Source organism: Crocodylus siamensis, chromosome 15 (genome assembly GCF_052110815.1).
Source record: "Crocodylus siamensis isolate JL-2025a chromosome 15, ASM5211081v1, whole genome shotgun sequence".
Taxonomy (NCBI): domain Eukaryota; kingdom Metazoa; phylum Chordata; order Crocodylia; family Crocodylidae; genus Crocodylus; species Crocodylus siamensis.
The window spans coordinates 18,653,301-18,677,204 of record NC_143409.1 but is presented as its reverse complement, the minus strand read 5'-3'; the positions used below and the strand labels follow the sequence as shown (position 1 = coordinate 18,677,204).

At 45.8% G+C, this 23,904-nt stretch overlaps 1 protein-coding gene across 2 annotated transcripts in view; it reads right to left on the bottom strand.

The window, feature by feature from the left end:
- The window catches only part of SLC27A2 (solute carrier family 27 member 2), a 30,039-nt gene extending 8,684 nt beyond the window's left edge, over positions 1–21,355 (bottom strand). Inside the window, exons 1-6 of one of the 2 annotated variants that reach the window (XM_090028702.1) lie at positions 20,867–21,355; positions 16,727–16,936; positions 13,921–14,079; positions 13,212–13,336; positions 4,588–4,782; positions 4,123–4,213 (exon numbers count right to left, since the gene is read on the bottom strand). In XM_090028702.1, the coding sequence (XP_089884828.1) occupies positions 4,123–4,213; positions 4,588–4,782; positions 13,212–13,336; positions 13,921–14,079; positions 16,727–16,936; positions 20,867–21,344 (1,258 nt within the window). In that variant the 5' untranslated portion in view covers positions 21,345–21,355. The remainder of the gene's footprint in view (positions 1–4,122; positions 4,214–4,587; positions 4,783–13,211; positions 13,337–13,920; positions 14,080–16,726; positions 16,937–20,866) is intronic. The other variant, XM_090028703.1, reaches the window with a different exon arrangement.
- Positions 21,356–23,904: the final 2,549 nt, after the last annotated feature.

Here is a 23,904-nt window from a genome sequence, read left to right as displayed (position 1 = left end):
GAAGGTAGGGATGGTGCAGGTTGGTGCCTGTATGTGAATTTCACCTGGCATTTGCCCATGCTGAGTAGGCAAGCAGGGCCCCTACGGATGCCATGTGCTGGAGTAAATTTTATTCAGACTGCATAGAAAATACATTTCAGATGCAGCCTGCCATCCACTTTAGGATTCTGGGTACAACTTACATGGGCTCCATTCCTACATGACAGATTCCATCAAGCATCTGATAATCATTCATGGCCAAATACTAGAAATAGTCCCCACAACTAAAACCCCAGATTTGCCAGGCTTAAACAAAGAATTAAGAATATTGGCTAGCCATGCCCTGCCCTCTCCTCAGCAGCAGTACATGATCTAGGGTCATTAATGAAGGGAGTGGACTCAAGGTGCAGATCCTCTGTTACTATATAAATGCCTATTTGCCCACTGACCTCAGTGGAATGTGTCCACTGTGGGGGTACATCACATATGCTCGTGATGTGCCCCCATACGTACAGAGGGAGTTAGCATTTCTGCCACACCTCCCAGCCATGACCACCCTCTCAGGCTTTTCCCTCACACAACTGCAAATCTGGTGCTGTTAACTCCAAAGGCCAAATCCTTCTCTCAAACATATCCGAATAATTCTGCCAACTATAGCGGACTTGTAAGAAGGTAAATGAAATAGTCTGGCCTCACAATGAAAGTTCAGGTACAAAGTTGAAAGTATCGGACAAGATACAGTAATTTAAAAATATTATAAATTGGGCCATTCAGCAGCAAGTAAATCAACAATTGGGATAACGGAGACCTGGTGGGACTCCACCCATGACTGGACCACGGGTATAGAGGGCTATACCCTATACAGGAGGGATCGTGTTGACAAAAGGGGCGGGGGTGTAGCTCTCTATGTGAAGGAAAGCTACATGTCCCTGCAAGCTGATGTTGGCGACCGGCATGGACAGCTAGAGACCCTCTGGGTAAAAATTTGTGGGGAATTCGGCACAGGGGACACAACGGTGGGAGTCTACTACAGACCTCCCACTCAAAGTCCCGAGCTTGACCAGGAGTTCGCCCGGGAACTGACTGAGGCCGCTTGCTCCAGGACCTTGGTTGTCACGGGTGACTTCAATTACCCGGACATCTCGTAGGAAGATCACTCAGCTAAACCTGAGCGGGCGCAAAGCTTTCTCCCGTGCGTGGATGACCTCTACCTGACTCAAGAAGTCTATGGGCCAATGAGAGGCAAAGCGCTGCTTGACCTGGTACTGGCTACGGGGGACGACCTAATCGGCGACCTAGTGATTGATGGGAAGTTGGGTGACAGCGACCACGAGCTGATCACCTTCACCATCCGCCGTAAAGCTGGCAAGTCAGTCAGCAACACAGAAGTCCTTGACTTCAGAAAAGCCGACTTTGACAAGCTCAAGAGGCTAGTCGGTCAGGCCCTCAGGGACCATGACCCCAGGGAGATGGGAGTTCAAGAAGAGTGGTTGCGTCTCAAGGAAGCGATCCTCAGTGCACAAGCTAAATCTATCCCAACACGGAGGGAAGGCAGCAAGAAGGCACAGCAGCCCCCCTGGTTCTCCAGAGACCTAGCGGACCTACTGTGGCTAAAAAGAAAAGCCTACAAAGGATGGAGGACGGGATTCACCTCCAAGGAGGATTACTCCACGCTGGTCCGGTCCTGCAGGGACCAAACCAGGAAAGCCAAGGCTGCAACTGAACTCCAACTAGCTTCAGGCATCAAGGAAAACAAAAAGTCCTTTTTCAGATATGTGGGGAGCCGGAGGAAAAGCAAGGGCAATGTTGGACCCCTGCTAAACCAGATGGGGCAACTGACAACTGATGCCCAGGAAAAAGCCAACCTATTAAATAGGTACTTTGCGTCAGTCTTTCATCAGTCACACGGGATGCCCATGCCTGCTATGGGACAGGGAAATCTGGGTGAGGGGAATCCCCTACCCTCCATCAATGCTGACCTCGTGAAGGAACACCTTGAGAAGCTGGATACCTTCAAGTCAGCTGGCCCTGATAACCCCAGGGTACTCAAGGAGCTGGCGAGTGTCATAGCCCAGCCCCTGGCATGGATCTTTGAAAACTCCTGGCGCTCTGGTGTAGTGCCCGAAGACTGGAAGAAGGCCAATGTGGTGCCGATCTTCAAGAAAGGGAGGAGAGTGGATCCGGCTAACTACAGGCCCATTAGCCTGACTTCTATCCTGGGGAAGATCTTAGAAAAGTTTATTAAGGAGGCCATCCTTGAGGGACTGGCCCAGGCTAACATCCTAAGGGATAGCCAGCACGGGTTTGTTGCAGGTAGGTCTTGTTTGACCAATCTCATTTCCTTCTATGACCAGGTGACCTATCACCTGGACAAGGGAGAAGAGATTGATGTCATATATCTTGACTTCAAAAAAGCTTTTGATCTGGTATCCCATGATCACCTCTTGGCCAAACTGCCCAGTTGTGGCCTTGGCTCCACCATGATCCGCTGGCTGGGAAGTTGGCTTCGTGGTCGGACCCAGAGGGTTGTAATCGATGGCAGTCACTCATCGTGGTGCCCTGTGACCAGTGGGGTTCCTCAAGGCTCTGTCCTGGGACCCATACTGTTCAACATCTTCATTAACGATGTGGACATTGGAGTTAGGAGTGGACTGGCCAAGTTCGCCAATGACACCAAACTCTGGGGCAAAGCATCCACGCCAGAAGATAGGCGGGTGATCCAGGCTGACCTGGACAAGCTCAGCAAATGGGCAGACGAGAACCTGATGGTGTTTAACACCGAAAAATGCAAGGTTCTCCACCTTGGGAGGAAAAACCTGCAGCACCCTTATAGGCTCGGCAGTGCTACGTTGGTTAGCACTACAGAAGAAAGAGACTTGGGGGTCATCATTGACCACAAGATGAACATGAGCCTCCAATGCGATGCTGCAGTTAGTAAAGCAACCAAAATGCTGGCGTGCATCCATAGATGCTTCTCGAGCAAATCCTGGGACGTCATTCTCCCCTTGTACTCGGCCTTGGTGAGGCCGCAGCTGGAGTACTGCGTCCAGTTTTGGGCTCCACAATTCAAAAAGCATGTGGAGAAGCTTGAGAGAGTCCAGAGGAGAGCCACGCACATGATCAGAGGTCAGGAAAACAGACCTTACGATGACAGGCTGAGAGCCATGGGACTCTTTAGCCTGGAAAAGCGCAGGCTCAGGGGTGATCTGATGGCCACCTATAAGTTTATCAGGGGTGACCACCAGGATCTGGGGGAACGTCTGTTCACCAGAGCGCCCCAAGGGATGATGAGGTCGAACGGTCACAAACTCCTGCAAGACCGTTTCAGGCTGGACATAAGGAAGAATTTCTCTACTGTCCGAGCCCCCAAGGTCTGGAACAGTCTGCCAGCGGAGGTGGTTCAAGCACCTACATTGAACACCTTCAAGAGTAAATTGGATGCTTATCTTGCTGGGATCCTATGACCCCAGCTGACTTCCTGCCCTTTGGGCAGGGGGCTGGACTTGATGATCTCCCGAGGTCCCTTCCAGCCCTGATGTCTATGAAATCTATGAAACAAGTACCTGGTATGTTCTGTTTAAATTCAGAACTGTACCCTCCAACCAAAATCATCATCCATAGGAAAATCCTTATAGTGAGATAAAAGTATCAAAAAGCTTACTTAACTTATACATGTGATTTTTATGTTGCTAATGATGAAAAGTTTCATCTACTGGGACACAAATTTTGTTCTACGACTGTTTTGCTTCTTCAGGGACAGGTTATGCAAATTTATCAGACAAAAAAAGAACAAAGCTTAAGGTGATAGTCAAGATCTTTGAAAAGGCTGAGTTCAAACCAACATTTTAAGGTACCCTTTACTACAAAAGACTTCACAAACAAAAGGATGGGTGAAAGAATTATTAAAACACATAATATAAAGATAGAATTATTAACCTGGCATCATCCCTTACTTTTCTTATCAGCTGCCTACTGAATCTTGTTTCCTTAATATAAAATTTTCTGATTTGTGGTAAAAAACAAACAAACCAAAAACCGAAAAACCCAAACACAAGTACCTTTCCAGTTGAGTGGCACAGAAAGGTTCCTGACAGTTTAAAGTAGTAAATATGTGTATGACGTTTCAAAACAGCCAGTTCATACCTACAGGAGCTTTTATGCAGTATCCATTTTCATCTCGGATTGGTTCATCTTTCTCCACATCATATCTAATCAGCTCATACTGTATAATCTTCTAGTGGAAATTGACAAATATATATGAACACATGAATATGAATGTCCTAACTATATTTTCAATACATGCTGTATATTTAATTTTGCATTGAAAACTGCTAAGTTTGTAATATTTCAAATATACAAACAGGGCCCAAGTACTGGGGGTTGTATGGGAATCCAGAAAAAAAGATGGCAGCACTACTTCTGATATACAGTGGTTTGGCAGACCAGCTAAAGTAGGGAAAGGGAAGACTATTTGCCTAAGACTCAGCTTGTACTGCCTCTGATGGCCCTTTGGGTTTTACATTATACAGGGGGGCTAGGCAACGCTTGGCGATGGGCTGAACTTCATCCCTGAAAGCAGCATGCTAACCTCCAAGGGTTTTTTCTTACCTTATGGAAGCAGTTGACACGCCCCACTGCACCAATTTTTTCAGTGTAGTTAACAAAGGCAACGTTTCCCTCTGTTGAAGCATAGAACTCAAAAATACGGATGTTTCCAAATCTTTTGACAAATTCCCTCCAAACATCACCCCTTAACCCGTTCCCTATGGCAAGTCTTACTCTGTGATCACGGTCATTGTCTTTCTAGAAATAAGAAAACCCAAAGTGAGTTTATATTTGTTAAATAAACACTCCTATAAATGAACAAGTTTCAAGAAAACTTTAGTTAGCAAGAACTGAGCACATCGGGAGGTAAATTGTGCAAAAACATCACAACAACTAAATGCACAGTTATGTTGTGGTAGGGTTGGAGTGTTGCTGTAGTGGTGATGGTCCAGGAAACGCGCAAGACGCAAGGTTTTTTTGGGTGATGTGGATGGTTATGATCTGGACAGGTGGCCTGCTACTTACTTTGTCTAACAGTGGCAAGCAGAAGAGTATTGGAGCATGTTGGGTTGAATATCTGTCTCTGACAGAAATCAGTGGCTAAACCAAATTCAGTTAAGGCTGGCCAGAGCTCTGAGGCTCAAATTCAGCCCACTTAGAGGGCCAGAATGACACCTGAGCACCTCTTTTGCCCTATTTTGCGTGTACGCAGTGCAGTGACCCCCTACATAAAAGTGAATTTCACCCTTAGTTCAGGAAAAAGTTGCAGAGAGAAAGATGGCAGATTTCGAGATTCTCTAAACTGCAACAAGGCATTCCAAGATGAAAAGTTAGTCTTAGGCTGGCATCTTTACTTGATCAAAACACCCAGTAATCTGAATGAGGAATAAGTTGATGAAAAAGACACCTAGTAGTTCATCTTTAAACACGGCATCATCAATGTGTTCTTTACGAAGTACACATGGAGATGACACACACTGACTGTGGGGGACAGTCAGATCATGTGGCTGTCCACTGTCAGCCAATGAGAGAAAAGAGCTGAACACACACAAGTCCAATGTCCTTTAACAAGCAATGGACGGGAGTGACAGGAACTTTCGGGGAATTTTGGCAAATTCTGAGGATGTGGCTCCTGCAGATCCCCTGAATTTTTAGGAGAATTTGCTCCCTGTACTCATGTGCTCAATATTGCTTTGAGGCACACAAGGTTTTTTAAAAAATTATTTGGATGTGACCTGCCCTCTCTGCCGCTGAGTGGCCCAAATGTCATCATAAACCCATACTTTCGTCCTCATGTTTCCACCTGCAGTAGCCGTAATCTTAGCTATCTGTGCAAGTGATATTTTGCTTGGTGGATAATTAGGCTGTCTGCATATTCTCAAGGTGCCTTATTCCAGTGGGACATCAGCAAGAGACAGAAATAGCCAGCTGCACTGGAAAGAGAAATGTCTTTAGCATCGTTTAGAGCAGGAGTGTCAAACATATGGCTTGTGCACTCGATCTGGCCCATGGAGCCCACCATCTGGCCCCAAGTGCTGCCCCCACATCTAATCAGACCCACACGGGGCATGGCACACATCCGTCACGTGGGAGTAGTTTGCAGGTTGGATCCAGCTCATGAACTCCCGCTCCTTCTCTCCCCCCTCCCCCAGCATACGTGATATGGTGGGGGCTCCAGACAGCCTGGGACCTGTGCCACATGTGTCACGAATCCCAGAGCAGCTGGAAAGAGCATCATGTGTAGTGTAGTCTGGACAGACTGGCAGCCATGCTGCATACAGCAGCCACCCCAGCTGGACTGCACCACATGCAGTACCCACTCTGGGATGTGCACCACACTTGGCACCTGCTCCAGTGTGGGTCCCAGATTGCCTGGAGAAGCCATGGGATCAGGTATGGTGGGGGGAGGGTAAAAGGGAAGGAGTCTGTGGGCACAATCCAGCTCCATGCCACTCATCCAGCCTGTAGAGCTGGATAAGTTTGACACTCCTGGTTTAGAGTGTGGGAGGCAAAGGGTTAGTAAGCAAATAGCAGTGAAGGGTTGAGAAAAAAGAGACAGCAGCAGCAATGCAAGTTTTCCCAGTTGCTCTACAAATTGGTCAGAGACCACAATTATTTCTATTGTCCTGAGCCTCCAGCTTTCAAAAGTTCAAGAAATGCTGCATTAGCTGAAGATTTCTCACCTATTGCATGTGAAATGGTTAACGCACTTGTTATCACTTTTGTGGTTATAAACAAACATAAATTAATGCTTTTCCTTGTGCTATTTCTTGCTTGATTAGAGACAGTGAGCTGAATTCCTACCTGGTGAAAGCCCACTGGAAACATGGGATTATTCCAGACAGAAATCTGACCTCATAAAATGACGGATCAATTAATCCTGTCAGATGTTCCCAACGAGAGCGGACAAAAAACTGCCATAGTAAGAAGTTTAAAATTTGCATATATTTACATTTTAATTTGCCTTGATAGTAAAGGTGGGTTCATTTTGCTTTTAACAATTTTGATATGAAGTACTATTCTGGACTTCTGTCAGGTAGCTCCTAGATTATTACTGCTTTCTGCAGAACTTAGTCTAGCAATGCAAGTTTAGTTGAAGTAGTTTTGTTGATCATCTTTGAGTTCCATTTTAACGACACATCTCTCATTAAGAGCAGACCAACTAATTTATGAAACAACCTACTCTGTCTGCTAAGAAACTGTGTAAAGTTTCTATTCTCATTCATTCTTTTCTGCCTGCTAAGGGAGACTGACCAGAGTAGGGTCAAAGGGGTTGTCTAGGGTGCACATTATCTATGGCTGAGAGAAGAAGAGAACACGTATCACTCTACAGTGAAGGCAGGAAATCTTTTTGTGTCAGCTGATTTCTGCAGTATGTAGTCTGTTAATTTGTTGTTACACTGACTGTTGTGCTAATAATAAATAATAATATTTTGAGGGTAGATTCTTCACTTATGTAGATCATCATGGTTCAGGGAAATCAATGGACTTGTGATAGCTTCAACTAGCAGAGGTCCTGACCCAGAGCCAGATTCTGTAAGAAACCTCTGATGTAGTATCTCTACTGGATCAGAGTAATTCTGCTGAAGTCGATGATATTACTCTGGATTTATACCAGCGTGACACAGAGTAGAATCTGGCTATTTGCAATGATGTGACACCTTCTTTCACAGGATTTTGAGTTTTGCCTGCCTGATAACTGTAAGGTCAGGCTGTTTTTAGCGAATTAATCTGATTGGTCTGAGATTCCAGCCTTCATTCATGCATCTTGGTGATGACCCTGCTTTCACCCTGTGAAGTGAATGGAAGCACAGCTGAGCCCCTTGGGCCAAGTTCACTCTCCCTGGTGTGACACACATGATTATGTGACTTATAGTTTCATAGTCAGTAGGGTCGGAAGGGACCTGAGCAGATCATCAAGTCGGACCCCCTGCCATGGCAGGAAAGATTCCTGGGGTCAAACGACCCCAGCAAGGTGTTCATCTAACCTCCTCTTAAAGACCCCCAGGGTTCTCTTGGAAGTTGGTTCCAGATCCTAGCTGCCCTGACCGTGAAGTAGCGCCTCCTGATATCTAGCCTGCATCTACCCTCTGCCAGCTTGTGACCGTTATTTCTAGTCACTCCTGGCGGTGCTGGGGGGAACAGGAACCCCCCCAATGCCAGCTGGTCCCCTCTGACTAGTTTGTAACAGGCCACTAGATCCCCCCTCAGCCTTCTCTTGTGGAGGCTGAACAGGTTCAGGTCCCGTCGCCTCTCCTCGTAGGGCCTGCCCTGCTGCCCCCAGATCATGCGAGTGGCCTCCTCTGGACCCTTTTCATGCTGTCCACATCCCTCCTGAAGTGCGGCGCCCAGAACTGGACGCAGTACTCCAGCTGCGGCCTGACCAGTGCCGCACAGAGGGGGAGGATCACCTCCTTGGACCTGCTCGAGATGCACCTGTGGATGCACGACAAGGTACGGTTGGCCTTCCTGACTGCTTCCCCACACTGCCGGCCCATGTTCATCTTGGCATCAATGATGACTCCAAGATCCTTTTCTGCCTCTGTACTGATGAGAAGGGAGCTCCCCAGCCTGTAGGTATGGTGCCGGTTGTTCCTCCTGAGGTGCAGCACCTTGCACTTGTCGGTGTTGAATCCCATCCTATTCTCATCCTGTCTAGGTCTGATTGTAGCCAATTCCTCCCATCTAGCGTGCCCACATCTTAGTGTCATTAGCAAATTTGAACAGGGTGCTTTTTACCCCCTTGTCCAAGTCACTGATGAAGATGTTGAACAGTGCGGGCCTGAGGACGGAGCCCTGGGGGACCCCACTGCCCACATCCCTCCAGGTCGAAAATGACCCGTCCACTACCACTCTCTGGGTGCGGCCCTCCAGCCAGTTGACGACCCAATTGACTGTGTAGGTGTCGACACCACAGCCCCCCAGTTTCTTAATGAGAATGGGGTGAGAGACAGTGTCGAAGGCCTTCCAAAAGTCCCGGAAGACTATGTCCACTGCTACCCCTGCGTCTAAGGATTTGGTGACCTGGTCGTAGAAGGCCACCAGGTTGGTCTGACAGGACCTGCCACTGATGAACCCGTGTTGGTTGCCCTGAAGCATACTCTCCCCTGCTGGCCCCTCGTGGACATGCGCCAGGACAATTCTCTCAAAAAGCTTACCCAGGATCAAGGTAAGACTAACTGGCCTATAGTTTCCCAGGTCCTCCTTCCTCCCTTTTTTTGAAGATGGGAACCACATTGACCCTCTTCCAGTCCTCTGGCACCACACCAGAGCACCACGAGTGCTCATACAGCTGTGCCAGTGGTCCCGCAATGACCTCAGCTAATTCCCTCAGTACTCGAGGGTGGAGATCATCCAGACCAGCTGATTTGAATACATCCAGTCCCTCCAGAAGTTCCCTGACTAGATCCTCCCTGACCCTTGGCCTGGGTGCACCTCCCCTGGGGCCTGAGGGGGGCCCGGTGGGAGGGCTGATGTGGTTCCTGCTCAGGAAAATGGAGGCGAAGGAGTCGTTAAATAAGTTAGCTTTGTCGTGTGGTGTGATGACCAAATTTCCTAGCGTGTCTTGCAGAGGTCCCACATTATCCAGTACCTTCTTTTTACCCCCTATGTATTTAAAAAAGGACTTCTTGTTGTCCTTGATCCGGGAAGCTAGTCCCAGTCCCATCCCTGCCTTGGCCTCCCTGACCCCCCCCGCCCCCCTGCAGCCCCGAGCAACCACAGCGTAGTCCTCCCTGGGGATGGCCCCTCCCTGACACTGGGTGTGCGCCTCCTTTTAGCTAGAAGACATTCCTGGATGCTTTTGGTGAGCCATGGGGGCTTTTGTACCCTCCTGCTCCCTTTGATCTGTGTTGGGATTACCTCCCTTTGGGCTTGGAGGATCGTCTCCTTAAGGAGTGACCACTCTCCTTGGACACCTGGCTCCCCTTCCCTCCGGGACCTCAGTGCTTCCCCGACTATTCTCCTTAGCTCGGTGAAGTCCGCCCTCCAGAAACCTAGGGCCGCTGCCTTGCTGTAGGCCTTTGCCACCTTGTGCTGGATGGTGAATCCCAGCAGGCGAGCGCCCACACCCCCCTCACCAGGTCATCATCTGTGGCCAGCACCAGGTCCAGCAAGGTGTCTTCCCTGGTGGGGCTGTGCACCTCCTGGGTTAGGTGGAGGTCCTGCATTACAGCAGTAAAATTATGGCTAATACTAACCTTCTATTCCATGCATGTATAAAAGAAATAAATGATAAGTCTGCAGAAAGGCTGCTGGTGTAATAAGGAAAGCAGTGAAGAGGAGGGCTCATTAAGGTTAACTTGCCTAGACTCATAAGCTCTTCAAGGCAGAAATGGCCTCTCTGTTATGCCCCTACAAAGCCTAGTGCAGTGGCCCTGGAGCCCTCTCACTGCCATTTTACTACAAATAATAATTTCCACAAGGTCTTATACACAATAAGCTGTTAACTGCAGCTTTCTGGAGACATGTCCATTCAAACCAATGCATGTAGGGACCCCGGCATTAAACACTAAGCCTGTAGACTTTGCTTGTATTCAAGTGCTTTCTCTAAAGATGCTGAATCCCATATTTTGATGTAAACAACCACTCCTGTATTCAGCAGTGAAAAGTAACTTGTGTAGATCTGAGATGAAATCTGATCTTTTATAGATAAGCTGCCACCAGTAATGAATAATACCTGTGAGAAAGCCAGCTTTCCTTGCCCAGTGCCACTCAATTACACTACCCCATCATTTCAGTTCTTTCATTTGGTTTCAACTTTAACCTTGCAATTTTCTCATCTATGTAACTAATTTAATGAGCAGGTCACCTTTAGTGATTAAGCTGTTTTACCTGAATTTCTAGCCTTGCTAAGCCCACTCACCTTGAGTGTCTGAACTGCCCTCTTACTGGGTGGCAAAGCTGCCAACAGCTGTTCAAGCCTGGTCCTGGTTAAATGCAGCGAAGTCCAGTACTACTTGTGCTTCCAGTACATTGCACAACTGAAAGTGGCCCAATTGTCAAAGGACAAAATTCAGTAAAATATGAGTACATGGTATCATTCACTTGCCTCTATCTTCAAAACAATCCCCATTTCACAATTACAGGCAGTAACCAATATTGAATATATTAGCACACAGAGTAAGGCACGTTTACCTAGCATGGGTACTTATCAGTGCTAGAAGGATCAGGATGTCTTGTGGGAGGACAATTATCTTTAATATTACACAGTCCTGGCAGTATTGCTGCAACTCTGGATGAACAGTTGCTGTCTTCAGTTTTTAGACCTTAGTATTCACTGCACTACTGGTGTATTAACTGCCCAGCAGAAAAGTCCAGTTTCTCTAGGTCAACTCATATCTCCACTAGGCCTCGCTACCACACCTTTCTCTGATAATCCTGTGTGGGACTTTGGATGATGCTCTTCACTGGTGGTCTGATTCAAAGCCTCATTTTCACCCACTTACACGGTCACTTTAATTAGTTGCTCAGCTTGATCCAACTGTCATACAGAAACACTGTACAAAAGTAGGGGCCTGATTTTGATCTGGCTTGCACCCCTAAGCCCAATTTAGAATAACCCTGCTGAAACCCATGACTGAAATCAGAGGCCAGCCCTCATATTTGATATTGTATGTCAAGAAAATAAAATTGGCAAGAAAGTTTGGGTCGATTATTTATCCTGGTCACATTCCACACAGGCATAGAATGGAGGTAGGAGAGGGCAGGGGAAAGAAATGGATATGTTTTACATCATATTTGCACTGTCTAACACAGCTCTAATTGCTAGTCAGCTGTGTATGCTCTAAAAAAACACTACATAAAATGTTATTGGGCTTGGTTAGTTAACGTATTTATCAAATTGATCAATTAAGTTGGATTATGAGGATCTCAAAGTATCAGTAAACTAAGATGATGCTATCGGTCAGCCACATTCCTTTAGTCTGCTCATTTGGATAGTTTTTCTAACACTTCCACCTGTAAAGTTCATGTGACCAGCTATCCTGGGTTTAGAGTTTCTTGCCTACTGAAAACCAGTTCTAGTTGTATAGATGTAAAACGACACGGTGCTTGATTTCCCAATTGGACCTTTTGTTCACGTTTGGTTTTTGGCCAGATAGATCATAGTAGGTGCAAGCTTCCCCTATTCATTTTAATTGCATGTTCATTTGAAAGAAGAATCCTGACTGCTCATAGAATAGTATCCTCCACCAAGACTTGGTATGGACTGTGGGGGCTTTCTCTTCCTCTGTAGCAGGGGGCATGGCCCTCTGCCTGGGATCTCTTGAGCATATATTGACAACCTTTTACACAAGTAGCACATTGGCTGCCATGGTTCCCCTGCTTTACCTGTGGCAGATTAGGATGTTATGTTTTGTGTTGTGTCAGAGTTAACGGTGGTTTTACTATGAGGTTAGATTATGGATTTGTATAGGATGGACGGATAAGGATGACCCTGCCTCAGGCACAGGGTTAGACTAGATGACCTATGGAGGTCCCTTCTACCCCTATTCTCTATGATTATATGATTCTAAGACCACTGAGAAAATGCTGAGTTCAAGACACTGATACTTTTTTTTTTTTTAAATATTACATGAGCATACTGTGTACTATTTAGAACAAGGGTCTGGGCCTGACTGTAATTTTAAAGTTCCATTGAAATTGCATTGTTCTTCAGGTAGAAAAAGCTATATATGTAGTTTCTGATTTAAAAAAAGAAAACACCAATATTATATAAAATGTGCTACTCAAAATAGTCATTGGGGTAATTATTTTTTAAATCAGAAACTTTTAGAAAAGTAGTGACAATGTTATTTGGAAAACAGTTGAACAAAGATCTAGTTGCTATTAATAGTAATACTTTTTGACTTGGTGCCAAAAAATTGTCCAATCTCTCTCCACACAATATAGTCATTCCACTAAAATATATTACCAAGAAAAAACCTTTTCTTCTCACATATTCCTTGGACCATCATGACTGCAATGTCACTCCAAACCCATTGACTTAATAAAGCTAGTCAGCAATATACAAAGAGAAATTAAAAACAAAGTCAAGCAATATGCACCATAGAATACATTCTCTATAGACCACAGATCATACACTAAAATCTAGCTTTAGTAGTATTACACAGGTAATCCAGGTCACATATGTAATTATCAGATTTGCAAAGAGGCAAAAAAAAAATCACTCTCCTACAGAAAGTTACCTTTGGCATATTGCACAAATACCGAAGCACTTCTCCAATGTACTGTATAACCGTTACTTTGTATTTCCTGCAGTCATCCCAGAAGTGAGTTGCTGAAAATTTGGAGCGCAAAACTAAGGTTGCACCTACACAAAAAGAAGAAAAAGTAAAAGACTTGAGGCACCATAACTCTACTGTGAAGAAAATGTGTACCATTTCCTCAGTAGCAGGAGAGTAGGAACCTTGCAGGATGACACACCATACAGCTTCATCTTTAAAAAAAAAAAGTGATAGTTCTCATAAGTATGTTCATATACAATCCATGTCAAGCAATTAGCTTTGTATTCTAATACTGTCTAACAAAAAGCCAGGGGTTATTCAGACTATATTAAATTTGTGGCACTGCATCTCTTTAGCCCTGTGGTTGTGCTGCACAAGGGAAGCAGATATATGCCACTTGGTTCTGAGAATGGAGTAGCAGTGCCACTGGCACCATGAAAGCCAAAGAGTAGCAGTCAGCAGTAGGTCCATGGCTTTCATGAATATGGCCATCCAGTGCCCCAAGTTTCCATGCAAATGGTACTCAGGGACTGCAACCACCATTATAGCTCACCAGCTGGTGCATCAGCTAAGAGGCTGAACCGGAGCCCCAGTACCAGCTCTGCCTATACTTTTTGCTCTCCCATCCTAGGTGCGCAGTAACTCATTGAAACTGTCAAGTGCATTCTACCTTGCATGATACATCCATGGAGTCCAAGCAGGAGGGCAGCACTGTGATACAGTGGCAGGGTAGTATATATTATATCTTCAGAAGTAATTTTACTTGCAGTGGCTAAACCACAAGCTATCATTATGCGTTCATGGGTAATCATGGCAGCCTTTGGAAGACCTGTGAAAAGACAAGAGAAAAGATGCACTTTTTCATATGGTTAGTAATTGTAACAAACAAGATTGTGCTCAAGGTGGGGTCAGAAGCAAGGATTTCCTCTCTCTCCAAGTCACCACAGGCTGCATTAGGGTTAGGCACTTTACAACTCTAGCCTGCTGGATGAAGCAGGTATAAAGCTGGGGTGATTTAGCTCACTTGTAGTGCTACAGGCTTGTGCACACCTAACAACTATATGGTCAAGAGCAGCATCTCCCCCTCTAAGCATGTTTTTCCATCACATCAGGGTGCTTTCCATTGAACAGAGCTACCCTCTACCAAACAGTTTGAACACAAACCTTGTGTGATAGATGGGGATGCACAACATTCCTCAGGGACTGGGATTTATCATAGAATCATAGAAAATGAGGGTTGGAAGGGACCTCAGGAGGTCATCTAGTCCAACCCCTGCTCAAAGCAGGACCAGCCCCAACTAAATTATCCCAGCCAAAGCTTTGTCTAGCTGGGTCTTAAAAACCACCAAAGAAGGGCTTCCACCACCTCTCTGGGTAACCTGTTCCAGTGTTTTACTACCCTCCTAGTGAGCAAATTCTTCCTAATATCTAACCTAAACTTCCCTTGCTGCAACTTGAGACCACTGCTCCTTGTTCTGTCATCTGCCACCACTGAGAAGAGTCCAGCTCCATCCTATTTTGAACCCCCCTTCAGGTAGTTGAATGCTGCTATTAGATCCCCTCTCAGTCTTCTCTTCTCCAGACTAAATAAGCCAAATTCCCTCAGCCTCTCCTCATAAGTCATGTCCTCCAGCCCCCTTACTATGTCTGTTGCCCTCTCCTGGACTCTCTCCAGTTTGTCCATATCCTTTCTGTAGTGGGGGGCCCAAAACTGAACACAATAATCCAGATGTGGCCTGACCAGTGCTGAATAGAGAGGAATAATCACTTCCCTGGACCTACTGGCAACACTCCTACCAATGCAGCCCAGTATGTCGTTAGCCTTTTGGCAACAAGGTCACACTATTGACTCATATTCAGCCCTTGTCCACTGTAACCCCCATGTCCTTTTCTGCAGAGCTGCTGCCCAGACAGTCAGTCCCCAGCCTGTACTATTGCATGGGATTATTCTGTCCCAAGTGCAGGACTTTGCACTTGTTCTGGTTGATCCTCATGACATTCCTTTTGGCCCAATCCTCCAATTTGTCTAGGTCACTGTGAATCCTAGCCCTACCCTCCAGAGTATCTACTACTCCCCCCAGCTTGGTGTCATCTGACAATTTGCTGAGGGTGCACTCTATGCCATCTTCCATGTCATTGATGAAGACGTTGAACAAAACCAGGCCCAGGACTGACCCCTGGGGCACTCCACTTGATACTTGCTGCCAACTAGACATCAAACCATTGATTAATACCCTCTGAGCCCAATGCTCCAGCCAGTTTTCTATCCTCCTTACAGTCCATTCATCCAGCCCATACTTCTTTAGCTTGCCTGTGAAAATGTTGTGGGAGATTTTAGCAAAAACCTTGTTAAAATCAAAGTATACCACACACATCCTCTGGTCTCCCTGCATCCACAGAGCCAGTCACTTCATCATAGAAGGCAATCAGGTTGGTCAGGCATGACTTGCCCTTGGTGAATCCATGCTGACTGTTTCTAATTAACTTCTTGTCCTCCAAGTGCTTAGAAATGGATTCCTTGAGGATCTGCTCCATGATTTTTCCAGGGACTGATGTGAGGCTGACTGGTCTGTAGTTCCCTGAATCCTCCTTTTTCCCTTTTTAAAATATGGACACTATGTTTGCCCACTACCATTTATGCTCCACTACCATTTTGTCTAGAAATCCTTACTCCCAGGAACATTTCCAATGAGACTACTACCCTGCCTAGTGACTGGTGGGATCTGAGCTCCTAACATATTCAACATTCAGAGCACAACTTGACTTCTTCTTGAAACAAGTGGCAGTTACTGATGCTCTGTACCACTGAGGATCAAATCTTCAATGTTTTTTTAAGGGCCCAAACTTGGTTCCATTTTAATTCAAGCACAAAACTCTATTCAAAAGGCTATAAATGAATGCCACATTAAATAATATAACGGAAGGAATTTTTGTCTAACAAGCATGTCTACTAAAAAAAGACAACACAAAGCCAAATAGCTCTATACACTGACATACAATTGCAAAATGTTTACTTTCAAATGTGCTCACAATAGTTAACAGGCATCATCACTTTGAAACCTCAGCAATTTTTAAAAGTCCAAATTTACAGTAGTGCCTGGCACTGCATCTGTTTGAATTTCTTGGGCAATCTGGGAGATTTTATAGTCATATTTGCCTGTGCTCCAAAGGGTTCTCTCTCCTCTACTGGTGTGCTAGAATCTTGCCTTAAACAAGGGAGCCTCGACTGTATGTAAAAGTACTTTTAAAAGCACAAAGTTAAAGAAGAAATATTTTATTTTCTTTAATCTCTTTCAGGTACAAAAAACTTAAGTATTGCTTGTAACATTGGTAGGTATTTTCAGACAAAATCAGATTTTTAAAAAAAATTACAATGCTCCTGGTTACAAATTTAAGTTTACAAAGGAAAAATAAACTTCAATTAATATGGCATTTTAATGCATCCATTTCCCTAGTTTTTGTCATATTTACATTACCTGTCGTGCCAGAGGTATAAATATACAGGGCAGCACTTTTAAAAGTGACGTTTGATCTCCATGACTGTGGGGTAGGCTCATCTGAAACACTTTCCATTTTATCGAGAAAGCTGTCAACCCCGTCCGTATCAGATGTCCTGCTTAGGTAGAAGACTCTAACATTTTGTTCCTTCAGACTTGGTAATATTTCTTCAATAGCTGATTTCAGTTCTTAAAGAACAAAAGAATAAATAATTTAGTTCATGTTAATTTCACCATGGTTTGTCTTGTGCTAGATTCTGTGCTAATGGCACTTACGGTGACCCATACCTGTCAGTTCAGAACATGGTGAAAGGACCGAGGAGAAACAGTTTGTGCCTCAACCTTCACTACTAGTAAGGACAAAGCCGGAATAAGGGAAAAAGAAATGCTCCAGACAAATTTCTTCCTGTTTTTGGGCCTGATCCTTGTGGGGAACACACAGGTGATCTAGCCACCTCTGTGCCTCCTATGTAGGGCTCCTGTGCTGAGGGTTTTAAAGCCTCTTTCCACCCGATGCAAAATTGCCACAAAAAGTACTGAACTGACCTCCTAATACAAAATGAAGAGTGCCTGCCCATGGCTTGATACCATGTAAATCCCCCATGCTCTCCGCCCAGAGAAGAATTCCATTCTTAGCAAGTCTCAATGCAAGGGGGAGAAAAAGTGAGCATTACAATAAAAAGGGGGCAAAGCAGAAAATAACTCATGGCTTATTTTGGTGTACAGTATGATGGTTAGAGTCTCTCCTCTGCTGTGTTGGACAAACAGTGTGATCTAGTTTGGATGGGATAGTTACCAGCAAATTGGCTGCTTTCCTAAATAAAACTCAAAGCCATGATTTAAATACCAGACAGCTGTATGAATGGAAACAAAAGGGAGAGTCTACATTTTCATAACATCATGCAAAAATCTTACAGGTATACTCCAAAGCACACAAAAAGCCTTTTAAAACTGGGACATGACAACTGCCCTGTGAACAAACATATTCAAATGTTTGAAGGGACCTTCACCAACATCACTCAAACAACCACTGTTGCAGACCGGCTTGCCTGAATGAAGTGAGCATCCAGAACCAAATCCTGCTTGATTTACCCATACAAATGTTCCCAACTCATGTCAGTCAAAGGAAGTTTTGCCTAACAGAAAATCTGACCCCAAGCACATACTATCAAAACTGGTGGCACGTGGAGAAACAGTAGCCAGGTTTTTAGTTGGTGTGAACTGGAACAGCTCCATTGACTTCAATGGATATTTTGAACTCTGCCCTTATCAGTGCTGAAGATGAAGACAGCACCATAATCAGGAAAGTAAAAGCAATGTTGCCTTTTATAGTCATATTAATTAATCCTGCTGAGAATATGCCCCTACCTCTCTACATGTTCAACAGTGAGAAAGATGGTATATATTTTTTTCTTGATACATTTGAAATACATGTTTGAACAAAGTCTTGACAGCCTGACTGGTGTCTAATGGTAAGAACATACTGCTCAGTTCCCTAATGTCCTGGATGCTGCAAATGTTCATGTGCATCTTTGATCTTAGACATGTCTGGAATACCAAAATACATACGCAAGAATTTGCAAGACTGACCCAGAATAAGTTACATGTTCTACATGCAAAAGGGGATGTTTTCTACAATTTTTGACCTGCCCCAGTCAGCCAAAGATATATTTGATAATGAACTGGTGAATCCTCAGGGTGGATTAAAAATAATTACATTTTTTAAATTTAAATCAGATTTTTAAAAATGTCATCGTATTTTTAAGATTAAAAAGAAAAAAAGATATAAAGATAATTTTAATTTAAGATATGGTAAAACTCAAAGATACCATCATAGAATAGGGATTGTAACTTCTAATTATAGACTATTTGAGACAATATTGCTGGATAAAATGTATAAGAAAGAAACTGAACTGTGTGCAAAAAGCCCAGAGGGGAAAAATTGTTAACCTGAGTCTTGACGGGTGGAGCAAAGGCCACAATGATCCAATAATATGTGCTTGTGTGACAACAGATGGGATTGTCTACCTTACAGAAACAACTGATACATCAAGAAATGATGTAGCAGAATACTTACAAGAAGTAACAGTAAAAGCTATAACAAACTGTGAAAAAAATCAAGTGTCTAGTATGCAGCTTTGTCACAGACAATGCTGCAAATGTATCAAAGATAAGAAATCTAGAAGAAGGTGAAGCAAGCCCCAAGCTATTAACATATGGCTGCAACGCTCATTTGATGCAGCTCTTAGCCAAAGACTTCAGTGCTCCAGATACAAAGACTAATGTTGAAATTGCAAAATACTCCTGTAACAACCACTTTGCAGCAGCTGCTCTGAAGAAAGCAGGAGGAACCAAACTAACTGTCCCACAAGACGTGATGGAGCTCAGCCATGGACTGTTTTGAGCGATATATTGAAAACAAGCCTAATCTGATGACAATTTGTGAACAAAATCATGACAAAATAGATGGAACTGTCATAGCCAAAGTTCTCAACATTAGGTTAAAGAGAATTGTAGACCGTATGCTGACTATCCTGAAGCCTATTTCCGTAGCCTTGAACAAAGTGCAGGGAAAATCACTGTTTTATTGCTGATGCTGTTGAAATTTGGAAGGAACTGTGTGAGACCTTTAAAAAAAACAATACAATGACAGAGTTAAATTACAGGCATTAACAAAATGAATGGATCAAGTACTATTTCCAGCTCATTTTCTTGCCAATATTCTCAATACTTGGTACTAGGGTCAATCCATAACTGCTGAGGAAGAGGAGTTGGCTATGACAAGGGTATCCAGCAATTATCTCTCCATAATACCAACTACAATAAATTTCAGGGCTAAGAAATATGTTTGCTGATGAGGTTTTAAAGAAAGTCACACCAGTGAACTGGTGGAAGTCACTTAAGCACCTGGATCCATCAAAGACTACTGAAGCGATAATCCAGCTTTTAACAGCAGCAGCTTCTTCTGCAAGTGTAGAAATAATATTTTCTTCCTTTGGACTAGCTCATTCTAAATTGAGAAATTGCTTGGGAACTGAAAAAGCAGGAAAACTTGTCTTTCTTCTCCAGTTTATGAATAAAAAGGAAGAGGATGGTGATGACTGAGTTTGCTGCATAACCCAGTATTTTAAGTTTCTCATGCTAACCTGGCTGACATAATCTATTTAATTTTTGTTAATTATTTTGTTACATTTCACAAAACTAAAGTAGTTAAAAATTCAAAAATACATGTGCTTATTTTGATAATTAAAAAATAAGCAAAATGAATCATTGCTTTAAAATGTATAGGTTGTATCTACTAAGAATGAAACCTACATCTATCCCTGAGTTGTGAATAATATGTATTAAGGTTATATTAAACAACAAGAATGCACCTTTTGTAGAAGACAATGACCTGTGATTTAAATCATGATTTACAATGATTTGATTGAAATTAAATCCACCCTGGAGGTCGTTTATCCAATTTTTAAAAAGTAAACATAAGATCTACAGGATCAGCAACTTGGAATAAAACTGTCTTAATTTCTCTGACAAGTCGCACCCCAGCTGCAACAGTACAGCATTTCCGCATTATCCCATGGCTCTGCGTAGCTTTGACATGGATTGATGCGATTTGAACGCAATTCTCTGAATGTTACTGTAAATCATTCTTATTTCTTTTTATGACGAAGATGGCTATTTTGTTTCTTGTGTTAGCGAGGCCGGAGGGCTGACTTCTTTGCATCACAGAAAAGCACCTGTGGCAGCCCCATCAGCTCTTTCTGTTTCTGGCGTTCACCCTTACTACGGTCTTTGAAAGTGCAAATGCGCTACCCGCAAGTCGGGAAGGCTGCGTGCCACCTGAGTCGGAGCATCCTCGACACATCCCAAGCACCTTGCACGTGCTGCGATGGGAAGGACCTGGGCTCGGCGCTCTGACAAGGCACTGGTCCAGCAACCGGCTGCCTCCAGACAGACCCTCCTTTGCCCGTCCCAAGCCCCGCCGCCTCCAGCGGACTTCGTGCAGGAGGAGCCTCCGATGCCGACCGGGCACCGGGAGACGCGCGACCCTCTGCCGTGCCCGAGCGGGGCGAGCTGCACCCCGTGCTGGCGCTGGCACAAAGCCACACCCGGGCTCACCTGGGCCGGCCAGCAGCACCTTGGCCCCGCTGCACTGGAAGCAGTGGAGCAAGGACTTGGCGCGGATGTTGCAGTTGAGGCAGGCCATGGCGCAGCCCAGCTTGGCCAGGCCCAGCCAGAGCCACACGTAGGCGGGCTCGTTGCCCAGGACGAGGGCCAGGCAGTCGCCCTGCCGCAGCCCCGCGAACTCGCGCAGCGCCCGCGCCGCCCGGCTGCTGCGCCGCTCCGCCTGCGCGTAGCTCAGCGCCTGCTCCCCGCACCGCAGCAGCGGCTTCCGCGCCAGCGCCCGCGCCCGCCGCGCGAACACCTCCAGGATGGTGCGGGCCGGGCGGCGCGCCCCGTCCCGCCGCGCCCGCCGCGCCACGCCGGCCAGCGCCAGGAAGAAGCGCAGGTCCTGCAGCAGGTGCGGGCAGGCCAGGCTGAGGAGCAGCGGCAGCAGCACCAGCCCCGCCAGCGCCGTGCACACCCCGGCCAGCATGATGCCGCCGCCGCCGCCGCCGCCGCCGCCGCCCGCGCACTGCGCCCGGCGGCCCCGACGGGGCGGGCTCAGCGCGGGCCGCGCCTCCGGCCCGTGCGCACCGAAAGTAGGCTTGTCTTGTTTTCCGCAAGCGCCTACTCTGGGCACCTTCAAGAAACATGTGGATGCTTGTGCGGCTGACCCCAGCCGGCTGCAGGGGGCTGGAGCCGCTGATCTTCGAGGCCCGCTCCGGCCCTGAAGTCCATGAAAGCTATGGCGCTTTTTACAGTTAGAGGCAGAGGCCCAGCCTGCTCCGTGTTGAGTATGTTAGGAGCTCGCATCCCACCGGTCACTAGGCAGGGTGGCGGTCCCACTGGAAATGCTCCCGGGGCTGGGGGGAGGATTTCTAGACAAAATGGTAGTGGGCAAACATAGTGCCCAGGTTTAAGAAAGGGGAAAAGGAGGATCCAGGGAACCACAGACCAGTCGGCCTCAGCTCAGTGCCTGGAGAACACAGATTCCTGGTGTTTCGCTCCGAGGGCAGTCTGACTCGTACAAAGGGCAAGGCGGGGAGACCCGCAAAGACCAGGAGTCTTTTCTGCTGGTAGCTGGATCCCGATTTCTGTCCGTTAAGCTCATAATAACCCCACCAACTTCGTTCCTGTCATTTGCACCAGCACGAGGTCTGGATCAGGCATATTGCTCGCAGCGATGCTGCGTGGTTCGTTTCAAGAGCTAGTGCTGATTTACGCTGGGGCAAGAGCGGTTGGGATCCAGTCCTATGGGGACTGCAGGAAGTTAGTACAAGTGGTAGGGTGAGGGTCACGAGAGCAAAGAGAAAGCTTGAGACGGAGCTCTGTATTAAGAAAGGGCACATCTTACACTGTAGTTAGGAGAGTGAACTTGCTTCATTTTTTCTGATAAAACAATTTGAAAATTTAAGATCTTGCCTTTCCTGCTAGAAGAATGTATACAGCTATAATGCGTATGCCCACTAGACAGGGTTCCTTAGGGCAATACTAAAATCTTCCACCCATCCCATGGATTCCCTCCCTCCAGTGGCAATGCATAGGGGGGCACAGGGGTGCACATGCACCCCCTGAGAGTGCTGGCGCAGCCCTCACAGCAGTGTTCCCCACTTAGGCATCAGGCAGGGAGAGCAGGCGGGAGCACTGGAGAGCACCAGCCAGGGAAAGGGGGTGCCAGGAGAGGTGCCGCTGCCACTTCCAGGTGCATCCCTGGCCCTTCTGGGCGCACCGCTGGCACTTCCAGGCAGCGTTCCCTCTTAGAGCCAGCTTAGAGGAAACACTGCTTCTGGGTTGGCACATGCAACCAGCTGTGGGGCCCCCTCCCACCCCCGGTCAGTGTGATTGGCCACGGGGGGGACCCCCGATTACTGACTCAGGAGGCACCAGTTGCCCATGCCTCCCTCACTGTGAGGAGGCAGTTTTGTGTGATCTCCATAACCCCTTGGGGCATCGCAGAAATCGATGCTCTCAGAGAACAGCAGCATTTCTCAACATTTATTAGGACGAACCGTTTTCTGGCTGGTTGCTTTCTAAGCATAAATTTTCGTAGCTTAGCGGCTCTGAGGAAATGGTGGATGAATGTCTGTGTTAATACATAGTTGTAGTTATTGTGCAAAGCTACCCTGAGGCGTTCTTTCCATACAGGACAGAGACAGGCAGAAGGTCTTAGGATAAACTGTAAGAAGCAATCTATATAGCTCACATTACACATGCTGATAAATGGTGCACATACTGGCCCCGGAAGAGCCTGTTAAAACTGTTTGCCGGCCTCAATGCTTCATTTAAGTTCAAGGCTCAGAGTAGAAAGAACCCAGTGATCGCAATCTCTTAAATGCTGCCTATAGCCCTAGCTCTGCCCATTTCTGTGTCAAAATGGACGGAGATTCAGTGCAGGTCACACAGCCCCACAAAGTATCGCAATCCCTCTGACATCTTGCTTGTTTTAGTCAGCAATAGCATAGTAAGCAACATTGACAATATCTTAATTGCTGCCATTCAGCTTTGGCCTAGATGAAAGAAGCACTGCCTAGATCTTTGAGCTAGTATTTCAGACAGTCTGCACACTCAGGCATTAGCCCATCTAGTATATATTTTTCTACGGGCCAGAGAGTGATTTGGAGGTGTTCTGGCAGTGAGATGAGCTAGGCCTTAAAGGTATAGTGCAGGGGCACAGTTTCATGCCATTGATGAGACCCCATTTAGAAAGCTATGTGCAATACCGGTCAACAGTGTTAAAAAAAGATTAGCTTAAACAGAAACAGCTACAAAGAAGGGACAGTCAGATAGCTAAGAGAAATGAGCCTTATAATCACCTGAAAGAAGACCAAAGAAGTTTGCCTTGTTTAGCTTAGCAAAAAGGAGATTGAGAAAAGACATGGTTACCTTTTACAAATACTTTTATGAGATCAATTTTAAGGAGGGAGAAGAGATTTTTAGGCTACTAAACAATGTTGACACAAGATCAAATGGCTACATACTAGGCTCGGCACATCTACACAAGACATTTACTGTAGAGTAGACTAATTAGCTCAGCAGTAAATGTCTCATTTCTG